The following is a 21,363-nucleotide window of genomic DNA, read 5'->3' as shown; positions in this document are numbered from 1 at the left end:
AGTAAGAAATGAGAAAGAGCAAAATAGGTAGAATAGTTGTAATAATCCAAAAGTTAGTGTTGGAACTCTTGTTTAGTATGCTTCCGGGTCGGTTCTTGGGTTGGTAGTACACTAGGGTTATTGACGTATTAGGGTCGTTGAGAGGGGGTTAACCGGGGTTAAATGCAAATAATCTTGACGCGTCGCGAGGAACGACAAGGCCAAGTCAAGAGAATTAAGCAGAAAACAATAGCCCCTCTTTCTACGCCTCCATACTTGATGACTGCTAGCTTTTGTTAATTTCTCTTGCTTCTATCACCCGCCTTTCATTTCAAAGCACTGCGCGGACGCTGTATTTTTCGTATCTGCTCCTGGCTGCCCTTTGCTGTGCTATCTATTTTCTATAAGAGACCTGTTCTCCGGCCAGTTTGTTCTCTTTCGCTACTAGAATATCTTGACTATCAGGCCCCATCACGACCACATCAACAACCCCGCTATGTCCACCCCCCAGGACAGCCTCATGTCTGATGGCATCAGCATTGGCACTGCTACTCCCCGCCGCTCTGCATTCCCTAGTTCCCCTTATGGAAATAGGCCTAGTTCCTCGGGTCGGCCTCGTGGTCCACCAACTTCGACGCCGGGTGCTCTCAGTGACGATGATCGCGATCTAGATGACAATGAAGTGCCCATCAAGACCAATCGAAACAAGCGAAATGCCGGCAACGCCAAGCGTATTCTAGACCAAGTAGCTACAACAGCTGCCGATGGAATTGTCGAGTTCCTCAAGAGGTGAGTTGAGCTAATGGCTTGTCCTATAGTCATGAAGTCTGCAAACACCCTCCGTCTACACAATAGAGAACCCCCCTCTAACTCCTTGCTCTTCCCGTGTAGATTCCCTGAGAGATCCTCTAAGCCCATTAATGGCTCCGGCTATGACCCCATTGCTCAAGAAATGGAGACCAAATATGCCAAGGGTTACTATATGTCTATGGTCAAGAATATGCAGAGTCTCAAGATGTCAGTGCTGTACATTGATTATAGCCATCTCGATTACTTTGATGCTGCTATGGCTCGTGCGATCATCAGTGAATACTACCGTGTGTTGCCCTATCTCAACCGCGCTGTCGAGAACCTTGTGGCATCCCAAAGAGCAAGAAATAAGCCCAAGTCTAGGAAATCCACTGCTGGTGAGAGCCGCAACTTCTATCCTTCTACACCTGGCTTTGATGTATCGACGCCTGGTCAGTCCAGTGCAACACCGCAAAACTCTGGCTATGATGATGACCTTGACGATGACGACCTTCCCCAACAAATCCAGCCCGATGCCCCCATAACTGTCGCCTTTTTCAACATGAAAATGACATCACGTTTGCGGAGTCTGCGCTCGAGTGATATTGGCCATCTTATGTCTATTTCGGGAACCGTCACTAGAACCTCCGAGGTTCGTCCTGAGCTGTCACAAGCCGCCTTCATCTGTGAGGCCTGTAGATCAGAAGTCCTTGATGTCGAACAGACCTTCCGCTACACTGAGCCATCTCAGTGCCCAAATGAAGCATGCAACAACCGGTTTGCCTGGCGCCTTGAAATGCAAAAAACTACGTTTATAGACTGGCAAAAGGTCCGTATTCAAGAAAACTCATCTGAAATCCCAACTGGAAGCATGCCGCGTACTATGGACGTTATTCTGCGTGGTGCCATGGTCGATCAAGCGCAGGCTGGAGAGAAATGCATCTTTACTGGCGCATTGATCGTGGTTCCCGATGTTAGCCAGCTGAGTACACCGGGCCAACGGGCGTATGCCATGCGAGATGGCAACAGAACCGATGAAGCTGGTGGTGAGGGTGTCACGGGTCTCAAGGCCCTAGGTGTGCGTGAGTTGACATATCGTATGGCCTTTTTGGCGTGTACCGTGTCTCCGCAAATTGTTGGTGCTGATATGCAAACTATCAACAACACTGTCCGGATATTGACGGAAAACAAGAGTCAGAGTCTCGATACAGACAACGAACAAACCAGACTAAGCGATGCCAACTTATTTCTTACAACAGCCGAGATTGCTAGGTTGAAGGATATGGTGCATGCCGACCATATTTACCAAAAAATTATTGCCTCCTTCGCGCCCATGATTTTTGGCCATGAGACTGTCAAAAAGGGTCTACTTCTCCAACTGGTCTCCGGTGTCCATAAAACTACACCCGAGGGTATGAAGCTCAGAGGTGACATTAACATCTGCATTGTGGGTGATCCGTCAACTTCCAAATCGCAATTTCTCAAATATGTATGCTCTTTTGCCCCGAGAGCTGTCTACACGAGTGGAAAGGCTTCGTCTGCTGCTGGTCTCACGGCTGCTGTGGTTAAGGATGAGGAAACAGGCGAATTTACTATTGAAGCTGGTGCGCTAATGCTGGCTGATAATGGAATTTGCGCTATTGACGAGTTTGACAAAATGGATATTGCTGATCAGGTTGCCATCCATGAAGCTATGGAACAGCAGACCATCTCTATTGCTAAGGCTGGTATTCATGCCACTCTCAATGCCAAGACTAGTGTCCTAGCCGCAGCTAATCCGGTAGGTGGCCGTTACAATCGCAAAGCACCACTGAGAGCCAACATCAACATGAGCGCACCCATTATGTCGCGATTTGATCTTTTCTTTGTCATTTTGGACGACTGCAGCGAGCAGACAGACCGTAACCTAGCTCGTCACATTGTGGGCATTCATCAATTACGCGATGAAGCTATTGAGCCTCTATTCAGTACAGCTGAGCTGCAACGATACATCCGCTACGCACGTACATACGAGCCTGTCTTCACGACGGAGGCTAAAGCCCGGCTTGTCTCTCGATACCAGGAACTCCGCGCCGACGACTCGCAGGGTGGTATCGGTCGTAATTCATATCGCATTACAGTGCGCCAGCTTGAAAGTTTGATCCGCCTGTCAGAAGCTGTAGCTAAGATCAACTGTGTCAACGAAGTAGTACCTGCCTTTGTCGATGAGGCGTACGATTTACTACGTACGAGTATTATATCTATTGAGCACGAGGATCTAGAACTCGATGAAGACCAAGATGGAGCCCCCGAATCGAGCGATGATCTCTTAGCAGCGGCACGCCAGGCTTCAGGCGAATTTGATCAAGAGAATGACGAGTTAATGCAAGGCGGTGCTCCAGCCCCGGCTCCAGCCTCCTCCCAGCCTAAGCTCAAAGTCACATACGAAAAATATCTTGAAATTGTCCGGCTGTTTGTTAAGCTTATCAACGAAAACGAGAATAGTGCTGGTGATGGACTGCATGAGGACCGGCTGGTTGAGGCGTACCTAGAAAGTTTGGAGGCATCATTGAACACACAAGAAGATATGAAGCGGGAGATGCTCACAGCACATGGCGTTTTGAAACTGATGGTCAAGGTAAGTTTGTGTAAAGCAGGAAAAGAGAAAACTGGAATGTGCGCTAACATGTTGTGTTAATTATTAGAACAACGTCATTATGGCTATCCGTGGCGAGGCCCTGCCGGGCACTGAAGTGCCATCAGGCGATACTAGCTCAAGTGCAGGAATGGGCCTGGGAGATAAGCAAAAGCTAGTCTATGTACTACATCCAAACTGTGCGATGGAGGACTTGTCATAGGCCTAGCGGAAGGCGGGAGAACGGTGGGAGAGAAGAGCAGATGAAAGGAGAAAAGAAAAAGAGGTTCACATCTCTTTATCCGTCTTTTTACTTACTATTACGATCCTACGAACTACTAGGCATTCTATCTATTTTTTGCCTTTTGTACTTGATAGTTATTGATATCTTTCTGTAGTACTTACATGAGAAAGTTGGATTTCTTAACACTGGAAGAAAGCAAGAGAAAAAAAGAGGAGACCCAGTGATAGTAGAAGATGCCCCTAAAATGCTTGGTGCTAGCAAGATTCTTTGTAGACTTTCTTCACTCTTGCGCGTATTGAGGAGATGAAGACGGAGGAGAGATAATGCGTAAAAAGACCGAGGAAAAACCCACGCGGAATGAACGAGACAGGCAAGGCAAGACGGCAAAAACGCAGCCCACTAAATAGAGTCAATAACACCGTCCTCTAGAGAACTACTATACATATACTGAGCTACAGTATAGACCAGACAGGGAGGAGAGAACGAGCCATTACAGACACGGGGAAAAGAATCGCAACCAAAAGCCTCATCTCATCAAGGTACACGCTCTCCTCCCTTTGGCCTTTCAGCTCCCACCCTATCTAGTCATTTCTATTTTCATAACACAAAGAACTAAGTGAATCAGTCGTTTTATTGAACAGGTTTGCTTTGCTAGTAGGCTAGCGTGTAGTAAGTAAGAAAACGATCTCTCAAGTGCAAATACGATACGATATGAATATGCAGTGGAGTTAGAGCGTTAGTAAAACATAAAAGACGGGAGGACAGAAGATAACAAATATCGGAAAAAGGGAAGCCTGGTAAGAGATGAATAATGTGGAATCGGAGACTTGGTCGCAGGCTGGTTCAGACGCAATACAGTAGGTAGTGGGAATAAATAAATGTGAAAGAGTTAGCTAAAGGCCATAGCAACCCAGAGTAGTGCAGGCTTAGCAAGAAGGCCTCAAGACAAAGAGATAGATGGTCAACAGAGAACAAAAGTCTAAGCAGTAGCTAAGACAGTGCTCTCAACTCTTAGTCCTAATTCCAGTAGTCCTAGTCTGGCTCGAACTTGAGGGAACTTGCCCGTCTGACATCTAGACTGTTGTCTGGCTCCGAGACGTTGCAACTTCACGGCGGCCCCACTCCGCTCCTCCGCGGTTTTTATATCCTCCACGCGGGGGTCTTCCCTGACCCTGACCCTGACCCTGACCTTGACTTTGACTTCGTGTCTGGCCCTGTCCGTGGCCCCCGGAATCTTTGGAGCCTCTCGATTCCCTGAGCCCACGTGCGGATCGTGGCTCGCGCTCACGTCTATGATGTCCACCACTACTAGCTTCCTTAGCCATAGAAGTCTCCTCGTTGGAGCGAGTTGCCCTGCGGCTGGTTTCAAGTTGATTGCTGTGTGTTTTTGTTTGTGCTGACGCCTGTACCTGTGAATGCGAAACAAAAGTAGATGCTGAAGCAGTTACGGCAGAATCTTCAGAGCCCGGATGAGCCGACTTCGAAGCAGGTGCAGAAGAAGTAGTGGGATGCCCTGGATGAGGTTTAGCAAGAGAGGCAGCAACAACAGCGGCGATAGTGAGCGGAGGCCCGGATTTAGGCGTAGAGGCAGCAGGCACAGAAGTAGAATCAAGCGCAGGTACCGGAGGAGCTGGCATAGACGCAGATACAGATGCGTACGTAGCTGTCGAGTTGCTCGCACCAGAATGGCCCTGTTCCTGACGCTGGCCACGATTTCCGCCCCTGCGAGATCGGCTCGGGCCGCCGGATCCACGGCTCTGTGTACGTGAGCTTCGCGCACTCGCATGGAAAACAAATCGTGGATCTGACATGCCCGCCAAGCTAATCCTAATCTGCCCCGACGGCTCATAGAAGTCGGGGTTGCTGGCCGAAGTGTTGTGGATAATGGCAAAACGGCGTGGCAGTTGCTTGGTCTGAGGCGTGGCCGGGTTCCAGGCAGCTTCAGGTACGTCCTTGGGAATATGGATGGACGGCAGAGAGCCCATCTCAGGCTCTTCAAAACACTCGGTCGACATGGGCATAGTTGTAGGCAGCTCAGCGATCTGTGGTAATGGACTAGCAAGGCTATTGTGAGCAGAATGGCTAGTGCCGCTATTACGCGACACAGGTCGCGAGTGGTGAATCTGAGGAGAGCCATGGTCAAAGGAGTCACGGCGATGCTGAGGCTTGTGACCACTAAGCAAACTATTTATCTTGTCTTGCCAATGGCCTGATGCAGAAAGTGGGGCGGCCAGTGCTCTTCCGGAAGCCAAAGTCGACGCCGACCCGTCCAAAGCCGGAGGCAGTTTAACCACGGGCTGAGGCTTGGGGAACGAGACCATAGGATGTGAAGGGTTGCCGTCATATACAGGATGATCCTCAGCAATAGGAGGGGGCGGTGAAGGCGACTTTATGCGTATTCCCGGCTGCTCAACAACAGGCTCAGTGCTAGAGGTAGATAAAGCAGTAGCATATGCCGACGTTTGTGTGGGCTGAGGATCACGTGTCGGGAAAAACCTTGACGGCCGAGGCTGAACAGGTACGGTAGACTCGACAGAAGTCGGCTTAAAGTCACAAGAACCTTCGGCTTCTGCAGCGCTTCGCCAAGCTGGCTTAAGAATAGCAGAGGGGTGAGAGTGGGTGTGGTGATGTTCAGCATTAACGGTTCCAGTCTTCTCAATGCTGTGAAACTTGCTACCCGAGCGGCCCTCTCTAATACCACGACCTTCAGCATCAGGTGTGGCTGCGCTCCACACAGAAGAGGTAACGCGGGTATTAGATGAGCTACTAGGAGGGCCAATAGGAGTAGGACCACTAGTGGTCTTGTTAGGAGTTACCGATGCAAGACCAGACATATCGGTGATAAAGGTTCCATTACCAAGGCCACGGTCATTATTAGGGGCGCCCCATACATTTCGAGGCGCCTGTGCATTACTCCCAGAGCCCCAGCTAGCTGTTGCTAAGTCTCTAGAAGGAGGAGGTCCAGCGATTTGAGCGTGGGGGGAGACACCTGATGACTCCCAGACACGTGGTTGTTTAGAGGTGTGGGTCGCGGTGTCGTTAGAGGCATCCAGAGCTGCTTTATTTGGCACTGGTTGCTCTGAAGGTAAGACAGGGTATGCCGTGTCCTTAGATTTGCTGCGGTCAGCTGGAACATGATCCCTTAAACGAGCCTGCAGAGCTACGGGAACGGGAACAGTCTCTAAGGCCGTTGTTACGGCATCTGCGGTCGAAGGCTGCACGGACGAGCTTATAGGGGTTTGTTTCTTTGTGCTCTGTCTTTCAGGGGCAGGACCCAATGCTTCGAGCTTTAGCCTCAGGCGTTCCTGTTTCGCAGCTTCTTCTCGACGCTCTTCTTCCTGGCGACGGCGCATAGCCTCTTCCGCCCTTTCGCGCATGAGCTTTTTCTGGAACTCCGCAGTTTCTTCCTCGGGGATTTCAACGGGCAGTACTGTGGCAGAGCCATCGACTTCTATGCTGTTAGGGCTAGGGTTATGGCCACGGTAAATCATTGGTCGTTGACTCTGCATGTTGTTGGGTTCGAGAGGGCGGGCCATGTCAGATGTAGACGCCATAGCCCCATGAGGAGGAAGTCCACCATGGGAGGAGCCACCATGGGAGTTGGCACTACCGCCTTCTGGTCCATTGGCAGACGTGTAGTCACCAGATGCCGAACGACCACTAGCTGATATGTGCCCATGCTGGCGGCCGTGACTGAACGGGAGTGGGCCATTGTTGAATGATGGGCGGCGTGGAGCAGTGTATCGTTCGTGGTGCGACGAGTCCGGATTATGATAGTTGGACGACGGAGAATTATTGCTCATGTGGTGGAATCGATCAGGGCCATGTCCCATATTGGATGAGCCACTTCGGCTACGGCTATATGGACCCTCGTTGGGCATTTGACGAGGAGGATAGCCAGACGAGTGCTTGTAGTCCTGCGAAGTCGTTGTCTGTCGAGACCGCTGCATCATATAATCTTGGTGGCCGCCATAGTCACCGCCGGCTCGCTTGTCCATAGACGAGTCAAAGTTTCTAGACTGATACGAGTCCTGAGGTGGGGCCATGCGATTGTTGCTGTTAGAATTATAACCCTGGTGTTGGCCATGAATATTGCGCTGGCTTTGTTGGGGAGATGATACGAATGGTACAACAGGTGATGCTCTCTCAACAGCGGGCAGAGTGGCCCATGGAGACTTTGCGGGAGCAACAGCGGGTGGTGCTTTGGCTACAAGCGACGGTTTATCGCCAGTGTTGCGCAGAATAAGGCCGGGTTTGTTGGCTGTTCCGGGAACGTATGGGGTTGCACCAGAGGCGCGTGCCGAGTATCTTGCACCTGTAGAGGGGACAGTATTGACATTGGCAGCTGCAGGAGTATTCGGTTGATGCTTAGAAGGAGAGGGGCTAGCGGGCGGCGAGAGAATAGGCGATTGTAGAACCTCGTCAGCCGGAGGTAGGGTAGTTTTGGTTCCATCAGTCCAGGTAATAGAATCGGGAACTGCCCATTCATCATCATCGTCTTCAATGTCGGCCCAGTCGTTATGCGAGGTTTTAGAGTCATCTGTGTGCAGGCGATTGGCAACATGGATGCCGTGCTTTTTGAGTTCCTCGTCGGTAAGTTTGGAGTGATCGACAAGGGGGGTAGCGGTAGCAGTGGCTTGGGTGGTTGAAGTAGAAGGAGTAGTAGTCGCAGGAGGCGGGGGTGCTATGGGCGGTGGGAGAACCAGAAGGGTATATGGTTAGCAGGAAAAGAAGTAGTAGTGTGGTAGCAGTGCCAGTCGAGATAGGAAAGGGCAAATGTGGAGAAGGGAAGAGGAAATAGGAGGAAATGGATAAGGGGAATAGAGGGAGAGACAAACGTGGAGGGTTCTTGTTCCAGACGCCTGCTGGCTCAGGTGTCACCGATGACCGGCCACTATTAACCCCAGCAAACTTTGGCAGTGGGCCATTCCCACCCGTCTTTGCAATCAAACGAGGCCGGGTAGCTGGCAGAGTAGAGCTAGTTGGTGGGGTGGAAGCAGCGGAAGAAGGGGCTGACTTGTCGTTAGTCTTGAGTTGCGAGGCGGACATGGCAGACTTGGCAGCGAGAAAGGTCTTATTGACAGAGACAGCCTTGAAGGTGGTAGCCTTTTTTAGAGACGAGGCGCGGTCTGCTTTCTTTGAGGCATCTTGCTTAGGTATGTTGGTGCTGGAGGCGAGGGTAAGAGACTCTGAGTCGGAACCGTCGGTGGCGCTAGTAGTGGTAGTAGTAGTTACAGGTGGTTGTCGTTGCGAGGGCTGAGCATCTGCGCTGTCTTTGGCTGGTTGTTTTTGGGGCGCGGGGGTGTGACTGTGGGAGATCTGCTGCTTGCGATGCTCTTCAGCAGTTGCAGCGATAGCGGTGCCGGAGATTGATGAGGGAGGCTCGTTGTTAGTGATGGAGCTAGAGCTAGAGCTGGAGATGGAGGAGCAGCTTAAGCCAGGCTCTGCTGAAGCTGAAGCTGGAGTATGTGTCTGTATGTGTTTGTAACCAGATGGTTAGCAAAGAAAGAATGAGAGGCTGCGAGTAAGAAGGGAGGAGGAAGGAAAGAGGGATGACCGTACCTGGCTACTGCAAGCGACAGCGCGGCTGTTGTTGTAATCATCGGCATCGACAGACTTGTTCGTGGCTGTAGTCGTGGCGGCCATCATCTGCATGGGCAGTTGAAATGGGAGGGAAAAAAGACGATGCGATGCGATCGAGGGAAAGGCGATCTTATCTCTTGTCTATTATGAGTCTTGGTGTTGGAGTATGACTTGCGTATATGAGTTTAGTTGTTGTAGTGGGTGTGTGTGCTGTAGATTCAGACAGCAGATAGGATAGTCTGGGCTAAACTGTGGATGTTTGTTGGATGGCTGGATTTGCATTAACGAGGCTTGCTTCCTGCTTTGTGTGTCTATGCCTGTCTGTCCTTGTGTGGGCTTTGACACAGAAAATAAGACAAAATTTGGTTAAAAACTAGCCTTGGGGCTCTATAGAAGCCCTGTAGAAGGTCTTATAACGGTGCTGTAGCTTGTACTCAGCAGCCCCTTTCACCACGCTGCTTTAGGGTTCATGAGGGGCTTTTTTTCTCCAAAACGCAGCTATTTCACTTCTTTTATCGCAACCTCGGAAGAAAAGAGGGGAGTGTCAAACCCTAATGGGATGTGAGAGAAGGGCTGGCCCAGGATGGGTTACATTTGCGTTTTGGAGGGGCACGTACTTTCTTCTTTTTGCATTTTTTTTTCGCCTGCATAGTATCATTTTGTATCATCTGCGTACACAAGATTGAGCATCTGTATTATGTATGATTGGCTGTCTGTACCTGTACTTGTTTTTCCCTATGCTTGTGTCTGCACAGGCTCGTAGCTCTACATCAGATATTTTCACCTCCAACAAGGCCGTGCCGATTTGGCTCATGACATTTTCACGTAACACGGCATAATATCACTTCTTCTTCCTCAGCCACTCATGTTGAGACCTCCAATAAAGATGGCTCTGATATTGGGAATAACTTTAGCTTTTGTACACTACCCGAAGACCGTATGATCTGCCCGGTACATATCAAGAAGGCAAACAAGACAACATGAGTCGCCGCTTAGTCACCTACTTAGTGAGCGTTGTTCTTGTGGTGGCCTGCAAAAAAACAAGTTAGAAATGGATGCATCACACGTCGGCCTTTTTCTGCGTCTTACGGAGGTGGAAGTAGTAGTTCTGGGCGTATCCAATGACCAGAAGCAGGCCAATGGCGTGAATGATGGCTATTATAAATGTGTGGTTAGCTTCTGCATCTTTATCTTCGTATCCTTGATTTTATCAACCTTTGGAATAAGATGGGGTACTCACGCTTAGCCGAGGCGTTCTTGCCAAAGTGCTTAGCCTGGTAGCGGCCCAGAATGCCCTTCGCAACAGGCTCGGGAGCGGCGCCACGAGGAAGCTTTTCGTAGAAGTTGACGACACGCTGCATCTTAACAGCGTCAGGGTTGGCACCCAAGGCCTATATATGTAGCCCAGTAAGTTAGAAACTGCCATTAGAGTTAATTTTCGTAGTAATAGCAACAGTGGCGCTAATGTTGGAATGGCTTGGATCGCAGTCGGCTACTATTTCAGGGCAGCTTGCGGATATTCATCATGGGCTGTCACTGCGGTGGCCGCTTAATTTCGGTATTGTTGTCGCTGTTCTCATTACTACCTGCGGACTTCGCCAATTCGTGTATATTCCATGGCTGGCACAATATCCGCTTCCGATTGTGAGCCTGGGGATTGTTCAAGTTTTTCGTACGTCGTTGTGATCCGATTCGGTTGTGCCATCAGGAATCAGGTAACATGTTGGAGAAAGGGCGAAAACATCGGGACTAGGATACCATCTAGCCCTGGCCTCTGTATATACAAAGCGGGAAGCCAATTAATGGGCGGTTTTCAGATATTCGTTTTTCAGGCAAATTGCGCATCGTTCATCGGCTGTTGTTCATCGTGCTGCGATCCATCCACTTAACTACACCACCAACAAACACACGAGAAAAGTCATACCTTGGGAGAAGCAACCTAAAACCAGATTTATTAGCGAGCTGCCCTAAGCAAAACCCAAAAGTCCTAAGTTACGGCGATTATGCCGTCACCACCACAACTCTCATAGCCGTGACCGGCTTAGAAACGCACCTTGGGAGGAATCAGCGTGGACAGCGCCCGTCTCGTAGCGAAGCTCATGTTTGCGACCTGAAAGGCGAAAAAAAAATCAAAGAGAATGAAAGAGAGAAAAAGGAAAAGAAACTTGATCGAAAAATTACCAAATTTCTGAAGCAATTCGTGGACACAGGCGGGACGACGAGAAGTGGGCTTGTGAAGAGAAGCTTTGCTTTTACAGGGCAGCCAACAGGAGAAGAGCCTCTCTTCCCTCCCAAAATGCTAGCCATCCTGTCCGATAAACCTGGTCTTGTCTTGGGCGCCTTGCCCCCCATACGAAAACCGCTCGGCTTCGGATAATTGTTGTTACGAAGCCGGCCAATCAAAAGAGAGAAATTCCCTCCCCAGGCTTCTCCACCTTTTTGCTGCTGTTTCTTTTCAAGAGCCCATTTCACGATTAAGTAAGCAAACTAAGAAAACGGATCACGACCAACAAAGCAACGCCCGCTCGTCCAATTGAGCTCTTTCGGCCCCCGTATCAACCCATTTTTGCGAGCGACTCTACAAACTAGCCTACCCTGGCCCATATTATCACTAGCTATGTCATCTATGCGAACTTCCTCCGTCCGCGTGCTGCGATCGGCCGTTGCTCCCACCGCCCGGAGCTTCTCTCACGTGTCCCGCCTACAGCAGCAAAAGTCTGTTACCACGACCAACGAGTCTGTGACAGTGGCAGTACCAGCTTCGAACCAGCCTGATTATACCATTGAGCCCGACAAGGCGACGTCGTATGTCTCCCCCCCTCTCCAAAGAATCCGATGATGGAAAAGAGAAAACGAAGATCCTTACAAGAGATGAAAACCACAATTGCTTTACATGCTAATCTACCCATCCTTTTTCCAATTGCCGTATAGCACCTTCACCCCCGTTCCGAAGCGGATCCAGGTTGGTAATGAGAATATTCCTGTGTCTGCAGCCATCAGCTCCGGTGCTCCAATCGAGCTGCAGGGCCGCCAAGTCCGGTGAGTTGCATTACAACGTTTCGACTCTGCACAAGGAGGCTGTACAACTAACTGCCTGCCTCTCTGATAGGATCTATCAAGAATCCAAGCCCGCCACCCAATCTGGCGACTGGAAGGGCCACCATTGGCGGATGGACTGGGACGTACTGGGCAAGGGCCACCGATGGGAGAACCCGCTCATGGGGTGGCAGTCGTCGGCCGATGCTATGCAGGGCACGCGGATTAACTTCGAGACTAAGGAGGCGGCCATACGCTTCGCCGAGAAGCAAGGCTACGAGTACTTTGTTCAGGAACCGCAACGCCGCCGTATTGTGCCTAAGTCGTATGCGGATAACTTCTTGTATTCAGCCAAGGAGTTGAAGCATGTGCGGACGAAGTAAGGGAGTGAGGAGATAAATGGGGGAAGGAAAGGAGAAAGGACTTGCCCACCACCGTATCTACAGACAGGAGACACGAGGTGCAAGACACATGGGAAAGATTTACTTGTCATGAGTCTGCTGCTAACAGGCTTTAACCTCGACATTCAACACAACAGACTAAACAGAACAACAGTATTACGACAGCAGCATGCAATCAATCATGGCACCGGGTGAAACAGAGGAATTACGAAGACATATAAACATGTGACGTAAGACTAGATGCAAGATGAATCACTGATAATTAAACGACTGTATTCAATGCCATCATGTTTCATTGATTTGGATGAGTGTTGACTCGATCTCAAGGATGGGAGGGGGGTATCATTAGATCGACAAGTATATAAACCATGGTGACTTTCGACTTGACATAATTTTTATTGGACTGGGTTCCAGTGGTTGTCAAGCAGAAAACAAAAAGAGACACAACATCATGCATACATATCAGGTTATGAGACGGAAGCAGACAGGCAGACACTCGAAAAGTCAGCGTCATTTCACGTCCAGGCCACTTTGCAGACTCTCAGGCAGCTTAATATCGGAGTTCTCAGCCATCTTTTGCGACCAGGCCCGCATGCCCAGTAAATAGCGTATGACCGTCTCGCCCCGTTTATCTTGATGGCTGAGAATGGCCTTATTTACAGAGTCAGCGACTTCCTGCCGCAGCCTGGGGTCAAGAAGGCTAGTAAGTTCACAGGTAAGTTCGGCTTGGGGAAAGACAATAAGAGACATAGCCTTTTCAAGGCTTTTCAACAATGAAGGGTCTTCAACAGCGCGAGAGGCAAGGTTCTCCTGTGCAAATTGGACAGCAGGGAGGAAGCACCCAGGATCATCACCTTTGCGGGAACAGTCGCGAATCATCTCGATCAGCTGCAGGCGAAGCAGAGAGAAATGGACATCGGTATTACTGTCAAGAATCTTTTCCGATGGAAGAGGATGATTTCATGTTAGCTACATTGTTTTTACTCTCGCAATAGTGCGTGGGATGAGACGTAGCGAATTTGGGAGGGGATGTCATAAAAAATGTGGTTTGTTTCTCAACACAGACCCGAAGAGGTCATCTGCGTGGTGCATGTAAAACTTGAACTAATCATTCGAGGATAGGGGGATAAGATGTGATGTGATGTACGAAAATGTGGTTACTAACCTCGGGATTCAAGTCATTCAAAGCCTCTATGGCGTGTTGTACTCTGCCTGAGCGTATCGCTTGTTGAATATCTCGACGTTCTTGAATCATTTCAGTGGGTTGTTGAGGGTCAAGATCCGCCTCGCGGCAGAACTTGGCAGCCGCATCAGCGTAGCCTTCTCTAGTAAGATAGTCAAGTATCATAGCATTGATTTCACTGCCAGATGGAAGACATCTTGTTAGCTGGCATAGTCATGGAAGAGGGAGATGGAGAAGGGTAGGAATTTTGTTGCTTGTGGCATATCAGAAGTCAACCTTATGATAAATGTGTATCCGCATGATAATTGCTTGGAGAGATTCCCATTTGTTGCTCATCATTTTGCCATTGGAAGGTGGAGTAGGGGAGTATGAGAGCGTACCTTTTTGGGGGATGTAGTGTGTCTATGCGCTGTTCCATAGATCTTGTCATGACCGCCATGAGTGTTGGGGGGGAAGGGGAAGGGGAAGGGGAAGGAAAGAAGTTTTAGTCTCGAACTTTCGAGCTGTGTGGTTTTAGTACTCTGCAAAGAATGTGTCAATTTTTCTTTTGTTTGGCGTAATTTAACACAACCTAAACAATAACTAAGAAGACAACAAATGCGCCTCTGCAGTATAAAGTATGTGATTAGGCTTCTCAATCGTGCCGAGTGTGGTGATGGAGAGAAGAAAAGAAATACAAGAAAGTGAAAGATTGCAAGATGTGATGGAGCTTTTGAAGACGATCAAGAATTTTTAAACTGGGGCCTAAAGGGCTTTAGCCCAAGTTATCTCTGTATCGGGGTTGGAGAATAATGACTTGATAGAAGCATAAATTGGGGCGACTAGATGGCCCCTTGCACAACCTTACGGCTTGGGAGATTTGGAGTTTCTGCAGTAGTGCTGCTAAGTTACAGTCAGTGCTGGTGCCAGTGCTGCCTTGGTCTTTACTTTCCCTTGTCTCCATCGCCTTGTTCCATTATCTTTGAGGGATTCGATTTGATCTCGATAACACATACATTGATAGATAACGCTGATTTGCTTGGCTGATTATGGTTATCGCGGAACCTGACAAAGACAAGCAATCAACTCTTTGTTCCGAAGTCTGATATAATAGATGCGTAGTAAGTCCGGTCTACTATGAAGCACTTTAGGACTCATGCTGTATATGTACGTGCCTTTTCCCACATTTTTTCTCATTAATTCCCGCCAAAATACTCTGCAAATAGCTGCAATAGTCTAGTACGAGCTACTCCAGCCACTGTAAAGTCAGCTATAGCCACTGCAGCCACTGACAGCCACTGAAAAGTGCTACACGGGAGGCACTGTAGCCAACACTGTAAACTCCAAAATCCTCTATCGTCAAACCTGAATTTTATTCTTTTTATTCTTTTTTTTTTCGCTACAAGGAAAAGACAAAGACCACATCGCGATCTTTTTCCACGATCGCGAGCCTTTTTTTTCCTTTGTTATATTTTCTTCTCTTCCGTTTCCTTGATTTTCTTTATATACATAACTCTCTCTTTTTCTTTCCTTTTTTTTCCTCTTCCTTTTTGCTTCTTTTTCCCCGCATCCATCAATCACCCCAGCTTAACTCACTTAACCTTGTCAACCAAAGTCCCTTGCTGCTTCTTACAACCTCAGACAGCTTCCAACCCCGAACTACCAACTTCCCTCTCAACCTCGCCCTAACTTTAGTCTCAGCCTTAGACATGGACGATACGCAAGAAGACGCTACCATCATTAAGCGTACTATGTATGCTCCTCCTTGGGCGGACGTCAGTATTATTGGTATTGCTGGAAGCTCTGGCTCAGGAAAGTCCACACTATCACAGGCCATTGTGAAGAAGCTCAATCTGCCTTGGGTCGTGATTCTTCCTATGGACTCATTTTACAAGCCATTGACCCCAGAGCAGTCCAAGAAGGCCTTTCGCAACGAATATGATTTCGACTCTCCAGAGGTATGGATGGCTACATGGTAGCTAGAGGGGCAGGAAGAACAAGAGAATGAAGCTGACCTTTCGCTTTGTAGGCTATTGACTTTGAAGTCATTATTCAGAAGTTGCGAGATCTCAAGGCTGGGTAAGACATTGCTTGCTTGCTTGATGCTGTTGCTTGACCTGAGAAGGAGGGCAGCGGACACACGGAGGATCTAGATGCGACCAGAACTTTTACCAGACAAATAAATCAGCTTCTGTGTCGGTTCCCTTGTCCTTATCCCCAGTCTCAGTCGGCCACACAGCCGGGCTGAGTTGGCCAGGCAGGGTCATTCATTGTCATTGTCACTGCGCAAAAAAGCAACACTGCTTCACACCCAGCCAGCTAACATCCTAATTCCTCCTCACCTTCTAGCAAGCGGGCCGAGATCCCCGTCTACTCCTTCTCGAAGCATCAGCGCCTACCAGAGACTACCACCATCTACTCTCCACATGTCTTGGTCCTCGAGGGCATTTTTTCCCTGTACGACTCACGAGTGAGAGAGATTCTAGACATGATGGTGAGTTGAAGAGGCCGGCCCGACCCTCATCTTTTGCTTCGTATTTTGTAATCTGACGGGATATAAGCTAACTACTGCTGTCTACTCTTTCTTTGTTCCTTTCGCCAGATCTTTTGCGAGGCAGATCTTGATCTCTGCCTGTCTCGACGACGTGAGCTTGTGGTTCTCTTCTTTCTTATTCTCCCCGTCAAACTAACACATCTTGTTTCTTTCCCTCCCTCTTCCTAGTCCTGCGTGATGTCAAAGAACGCGGCCGCGATATCGAGGGCTGCATAAAGCAATGGTTTAGTTTTGTCAAGCCCAACTTTGAAAAGGTGAGACTATGTCCTCAGTGGCCAGTCTCCAATGGCTAGCTGCCGGCAATCAATGCAACTCCTGGTTTGCTGACAAAAAGACTAGTACGTCGACCCGCAAAGAAAGGTGGCCGACATTATTGTGCCCCGTGGCATCGACAACAAAGCCGCCATGAGTACGTGATTTCTGCTTCCGCCTCATTAATCTTGAGCAGCTGACTAAATTCCCTTCCTCCCTCCCTAATTAGCTATGATGATCCAATATATCGAAAAGAAGCTAGTCGAAAAGTCTACCCATCATCGCGCCGCCCTCAAAGAGCTTGAGATGCATGCGGACCAGTATCCTCTGTCACCTAATGTCAGAATCTTGGACCAAACACAACAGTTAATAGCGATGAACACAATCATCCAGGACATCGACACGTCGCCAGAAGACTTCATCTTCTACTTTGACCGCCTAGCATGTCTGTTGATCGAGCAGTAAGTGCTATTGTTTAGCAGTGCCCCTGTTGTACCCGTCATGTAGGCGCTAACTCAACCGCCGGATAGAGCTCTTAACAAAGTTCGTTTCCTCGAGAAGAACATCGAAACGCCCGACGGCGGCCAGTATCAAGGCTTTCAAATCAAGGGCGAAGTCAGTGCCGTCCTCGTCTTGCGCGGTGGCTCGGCTTTTGAAACATCGATGAAGCGTGTCATGCCCGACTGCAAGTTCGGGCGTATGTTGGTGCAGTCCAACATGAGCACTGGCGAGCCAGAGTTGCACTACTACAAAATGCCGCATGATGTTGCGCAACACGAAAGCGTGCTTCTCATCGATACACAGATGGCCAGCGGTGGCTCGGCCCTAATGGCCGTTCAGGTACTCATTGATCATGGAGTGGATCCCAAGAGGATTGTCTTTGTCGCATACTCTGCTGGGCGTATGGGACTTCGCCGTCTATCTATGGTGTTTCCTGATATTGCTATTGTGGTGTGCAGCATGGTGCCTGACATTGAAGAGCGCTGGGTTGAGGCACGATACTTTCGGTGCTAGGGCGGTAAAAAAGTTTTAGAGACAAACCCTAGTATATGACTGATCGCTTGTGATAGGGTTATCTCGACTCGTCTTCCTTCCTTCCTGCGGTTCTTGTTCAGCGTGACTCTGTTTTGCTTCATTGAAAATAGAGAGTTGGACAAGAGTGTATTTCTAAACTATCTGTTTTATCATTTATTTGCAGTTTGCAGCCATTTATTTGTCGTCTTTTCAAAATATCAATCCAAATCTAAATGCTTTTTCTAGTTGTCTGTTTATCTCCATCTCATGATTCTATATCAAGTGCCCTATATTTTATAGCCCTTGTGTCCATCCCTATCAATCTTGATATGACGCAAACATGGCGCTTTGAAACCTGCACATCAAGCTACCAAATGCAGCCAAGCCAAGTTCAGTCGAAGCTAAAATCTTTCCCCCTCTCTTCAGCCAAGCTTCTGAAAGCTGCAGCTTTTGAGCTATAGCTAGAGATATAGCTTGCCCTTGGTTTCTTTCGCACTGGCGGGAGCTTGTCTCGGCCAAAGATGAGAGAGCTGCATTCGGATTCCATGTCTTCTAAGCTTTTAGGTACGTTGGGCATTTTAGGCTCTCTCGGCTTTTACTACTGCTTTTCCATGAGAAAATCACTCTGAGAAGCTGAACAGGACAAATGGCAAAGCTCCAGATTGGGCGGCGAATAACAGGGCCGCATTCCGCTGTTTCCGTAGCACTTAGGTTAAGTTAGCGGCATAGTGGCAGTAACACAGTTTCCCCTACAATCAGTCATTCTTGTTCATATTTACACAGAAACTTATCCGTCTATCTGTCTGTCCTCTTTATTCCCCCTTTCTCTCCCTCTGTCCTGCTCTTCCATCTTAGACTGTCCAACTCTTCTTCCACATCCACTTTCCCTATCATGAGACGTCCACTTCCTCTCGGCAATGCATCCTTGACATTGGCTAGTTCTACGCCAAGACTAAACCTACGCCGTCTGACATCAAGTCCTGGCGTTAGATCTTCCGTGCCTTCGGCTCTATTTTCGACGGGGCTTGCTGGATACTACCATCATAGGCAATGTTTCCCGTCAGTTACAAAAGCCAGACATAACTCTCTTGGGCCATCGCCAATGCTACAGCCCAGCCAATGCCGGCTAACCTCTACAACATCTACTCCTCCTCCCCTGCCTTCATCCTCATCTTCTCCATTAGCTCCGCCCAAGAAAAGATCCCATCTCTTGACTCTAGCTCAGAACACTGCTGCTGCTCTAGGAGTTACAGTGACTGTGTTAGGTATTGGCATTGTCGGATTTTTCTTGTACGACGCATCAACCTATTCCGAGGAAAATTCCCTTGCGGACATCAATGTCTCCAAGTTGGCTCTTAGTCCGCGCACTGGCGGTCCCAAGAACTTGCCTATTGCTGAGGTCTACATAGACGACAACGATTGCGAAGAGATGAGGCAACGCCGCGATAAACCGCACTTGGTGATTCTCGGCACTGGCTGGGGAAGTGTTGCCATCCTCAAGGACCTCAATCCTGAAGACTACCATGTGACCGTTGTCTCGCCTCGTAACTACTTTCTCTTCACACCCATGTTGCCCTCAGCCACTGTCGGCACACTGGAGGTTCGGTCGTTAGTCGAGTCAGTTCGCCGCATTCTGGCCCGTATCCATGGCCATTATCTCTGCGCCAAGGCTGAGGATGTCGAGTTTGCTGACAAACTGGTTGAAGTCTCGCAACAGGGAACTGATGGCAAAGAAGTGCGTTTCTATGTTCCCTACGATAAACTAGTGATAGCTGTGGGCTCCGTTACCAATCCACACGGCGTCAAGGGGCTGGAAAACGCCCACTTCCTTAAGGACGTCAATGATGCACGCCAGATTCGCAAGCGTATATTGGAGAATGTTGAGATGGCCTGCTTGCCTACTACTAGTGACGAAGAGCGCCGAAGACTCCTTTCATTTGTTGTCAGTGGCGGTGGGCCTACTGGAGTCGAGTTTGCTGCTGAGCTCTTTGATCTGTTGAACGAGGATCTGGCTCGATACTTCCCTAGGCTTCTGCGGAACCAGATTTCCGTTCATTTGATCCAGAGTCGCAGCCATATCCTCAACACATACGACGAAACCGTATCCAAGTATGCCGAGGACCGCTTCTCGCGTGATCAGGTCAACGTCATGACAAACTCTCGAGTCAAGCAGGTCTACAAGGACAAGATTGTTTTCACGCAAAAGGCCGAGGACAACACCATTATAGAGAAAGAGCTTCCCATGGGCTTTTGCCTCTGGTCTACGGGTGTCTCTCAGAACAGTCTCTGCCAAAACATTGCCGCCAAGCTCGACTGCCAAAGCAATCGCCATGCCCTTGAAACTGATACTCACTTGCGTGTAATTGGCACGCCACTCGGCGAGGTTTATGCTATTGGTGACTGCTCAACGGTACAGAATAACATTGCCGACAAAGTCATCACATACCTGCGCCATTTCGCTCAAGAGAGTGGCAAGGACCCCGAGAAAGTGCAGCTGAATTTCCAGCAGTGGCGCAAGATTGCTAAGGGCGCCAAGAAAAACTTCCCTCAGGCTGTCAGCCACCTCAAGAGGTTGGACAAGCTGTTTGCCGAATTTGATAAAGACAACTCAGGCACACTCGACTTTGCCGAGCTACGTGAGCTTCTCAATCAAATTGATTCAAAGCTGACGTCGTTGCCTGCTACTGCCCAGCGTGCTAATCAGCAGGGCCAGTATCTCGCAAGAAAGTTCAACAAGATAGCACGTCACCCAGGCAATTTTGGCACCAAGGATGACACCATTTTTACTGGTGATGCCGACTCCGCCACCTACAAAGCCTTTGAGTACCACCACCTCGGGAGCCTAGCGTACCTTGGAAATTCGGCTGTCTTTGATTTCGGCTCCGGTTGGAACGTGACTGGCGGACTGCTGGCAGTTTATGCTTGGCGAGGCGCGTATTTTGCACAGAACGTGTCGCTGCGGACAAAGATGCTGATGGCCATGGACTGGACGAAGAGAGCGCTTTTTGGGCGAGGTAAGTCCTTTTTTTCCGTAGAGACGGAGTGGCGCAGCTTCTAAGAACAAGAGTGATGTATGCTAACCAGATGTGACAGATCTTGTGACCTTTTGAGTACACGAACCAATACAACACTGCTAGGCTGCCAAACAGAACGGCAGCAACTAGATTATATGCGCAAAGATACACACAATAAAGATCTAAGAAGACAACAGTATCACATATCAATATTGCCTAACAAGACATACAACATTAGGACTTGTCGTATATCAGAGCCATATCAAGCAGCCTCCCCAGCCTACTAATAGGATGATAGCATCTAACTGAATCTATCCAGCAAACGCCAATACTACTCCCTAACTTTATAATACCAGGACATACCTTAATACTACTATGTCGCAAGTGAAATGCTGAATAACAATTAATCAACAAAAGATAGCGCATTACAGCAAGCGCCAGACAGTAATTGTAACCACTACATACTCTTTTCCTTCGAGACCAAAAAATAACTCCGGGTGAAGATAAGCATCATAAGGGCAAACAAGCAGAGAAAGAAACCCGCAGAGAAAGACAAAAGATAAGGCGAAACCCAAAACTGAACCCCTCGTAACAGCAGCATACAGATGAGCGCCAAGCACAACAATCCCACAAAGAACATGCAATAATCTAGCCCTAGCATGAAAGAAAAAGAAAAGAAAAGAGAAAGGAGAAGAAGAAAAGAACCTAGGCCATCAACCTG

At 48.8% G+C, this 21,363-nt stretch overlaps 7 protein-coding genes across 7 annotated transcripts; 4 read left to right on the top strand and 3 right to left on the bottom strand.

Moving 5' to 3' along the window:
• Positions 1-475: 475 nt before the first annotated feature.
• Positions 476-3,605, top strand: HOO65_070118 (DNA replication licensing factor mcm6; the record flags this gene model as incomplete). The annotated part of the gene is made up of 3 exons (XM_071004867.1): positions 476-768; positions 871-3,385; positions 3,453-3,605. 3 exons carry the CDS (start codon positions 476-478, stop codon positions 3,603-3,605), a joined length of 2,961 nt encoding a protein of 986 aa, XP_070856836.1.
• Positions 3,606-4,699: 1,094 nt separating this feature from the next.
• HOO65_070117 (uncharacterized protein) lies at positions 4,700-9,272 on the bottom strand (the record flags this gene model as incomplete). The annotated part of the gene is made up of 3 exons (XM_071004792.1): positions 4,700-8,310; positions 8,465-9,098; positions 9,189-9,272. 3 exons carry the CDS (start codon positions 9,270-9,272, stop codon positions 4,700-4,702), a joined length of 4,329 nt encoding a protein of 1,442 aa, XP_070856835.1.
• A 941-nt stretch (positions 9,273-10,213) lies between these two features.
• On the bottom strand, positions 10,214-11,310 carry HOO65_070116 (ATP synthase subunit f mitochondrial; the record flags this gene model as incomplete). Its single annotated transcript, XM_071005094.1, has 4 exons — positions 10,214-10,239; positions 10,299-10,364; positions 10,450-10,600; positions 11,263-11,310. The coding sequence occupies 4 exons, from the start codon at positions 11,308-11,310 to the stop codon at positions 10,214-10,216; spliced, it is 291 nt and encodes a 96-aa protein (XP_070856834.1).
• Positions 11,311-11,826: 516 nt separating this feature from the next.
• HOO65_070115 (NADH-ubiquinone oxidoreductase 21 kDa subunit) lies at positions 11,827-12,628 on the top strand (the record flags this gene model as incomplete). Its single annotated transcript, XM_071005156.1, has 3 exons — positions 11,827-12,014; positions 12,141-12,248; positions 12,319-12,628. 3 exons carry the CDS (start codon positions 11,827-11,829, stop codon positions 12,626-12,628), a joined length of 606 nt encoding a protein of 201 aa, XP_070856833.1.
• Positions 12,629-13,156: 528 nt separating this feature from the next.
• On the bottom strand, positions 13,157-13,994 carry HOO65_070114 (ran binding protein in the microtubule-organising centre; the record flags this gene model as incomplete). Its single annotated transcript, XM_071005150.1, has 2 exons — positions 13,157-13,534; positions 13,812-13,994. 2 exons carry the CDS (start codon positions 13,992-13,994, stop codon positions 13,157-13,159), a joined length of 561 nt encoding a protein of 186 aa, XP_070856832.1.
• Positions 13,995-15,517: 1,523 nt separating this feature from the next.
• HOO65_070113 (Uridine kinase) lies at positions 15,518-17,628 on the top strand (the record flags this gene model as incomplete). The annotated part of the gene is made up of 6 exons (XM_071004935.1): positions 15,518-15,766; positions 15,838-15,887; positions 16,158-16,302; positions 16,702-16,771; positions 16,844-17,075; positions 17,145-17,628. The coding sequence occupies 6 exons, from the start codon at positions 15,518-15,520 to the stop codon at positions 17,626-17,628; spliced, it is 1,230 nt and encodes a 409-aa protein (XP_070856831.1).
• A 1,102-nt stretch (positions 17,629-18,730) lies between these two features.
• HOO65_070112 (External alternative NAD(P)H-ubiquinone oxidoreductase B1, mitochondrial) lies at positions 18,731-20,984 on the top strand (the record flags this gene model as incomplete). The annotated part of the gene is made up of 2 exons (XM_071004925.1): positions 18,731-20,642; positions 20,962-20,984. The coding sequence occupies 2 exons, from the start codon at positions 18,731-18,733 to the stop codon at positions 20,982-20,984; spliced, it is 1,935 nt and encodes a 644-aa protein (XP_070856830.1).
• Positions 20,985-21,363: the final 379 nt, after the last annotated feature.

Source organism: Ceratocystis lukuohia (genome assembly GCF_044167205.1).
Source record: "Ceratocystis lukuohia strain C4212 chromosome Unknown Supercontig7_pilon, whole genome shotgun sequence".
Taxonomy (NCBI): Eukaryota; Fungi; Ascomycota; class Sordariomycetes; order Microascales; family Ceratocystidaceae; genus Ceratocystis; species Ceratocystis lukuohia.
This window is presented reverse-complemented; position numbering and strand designations above follow the sequence as displayed.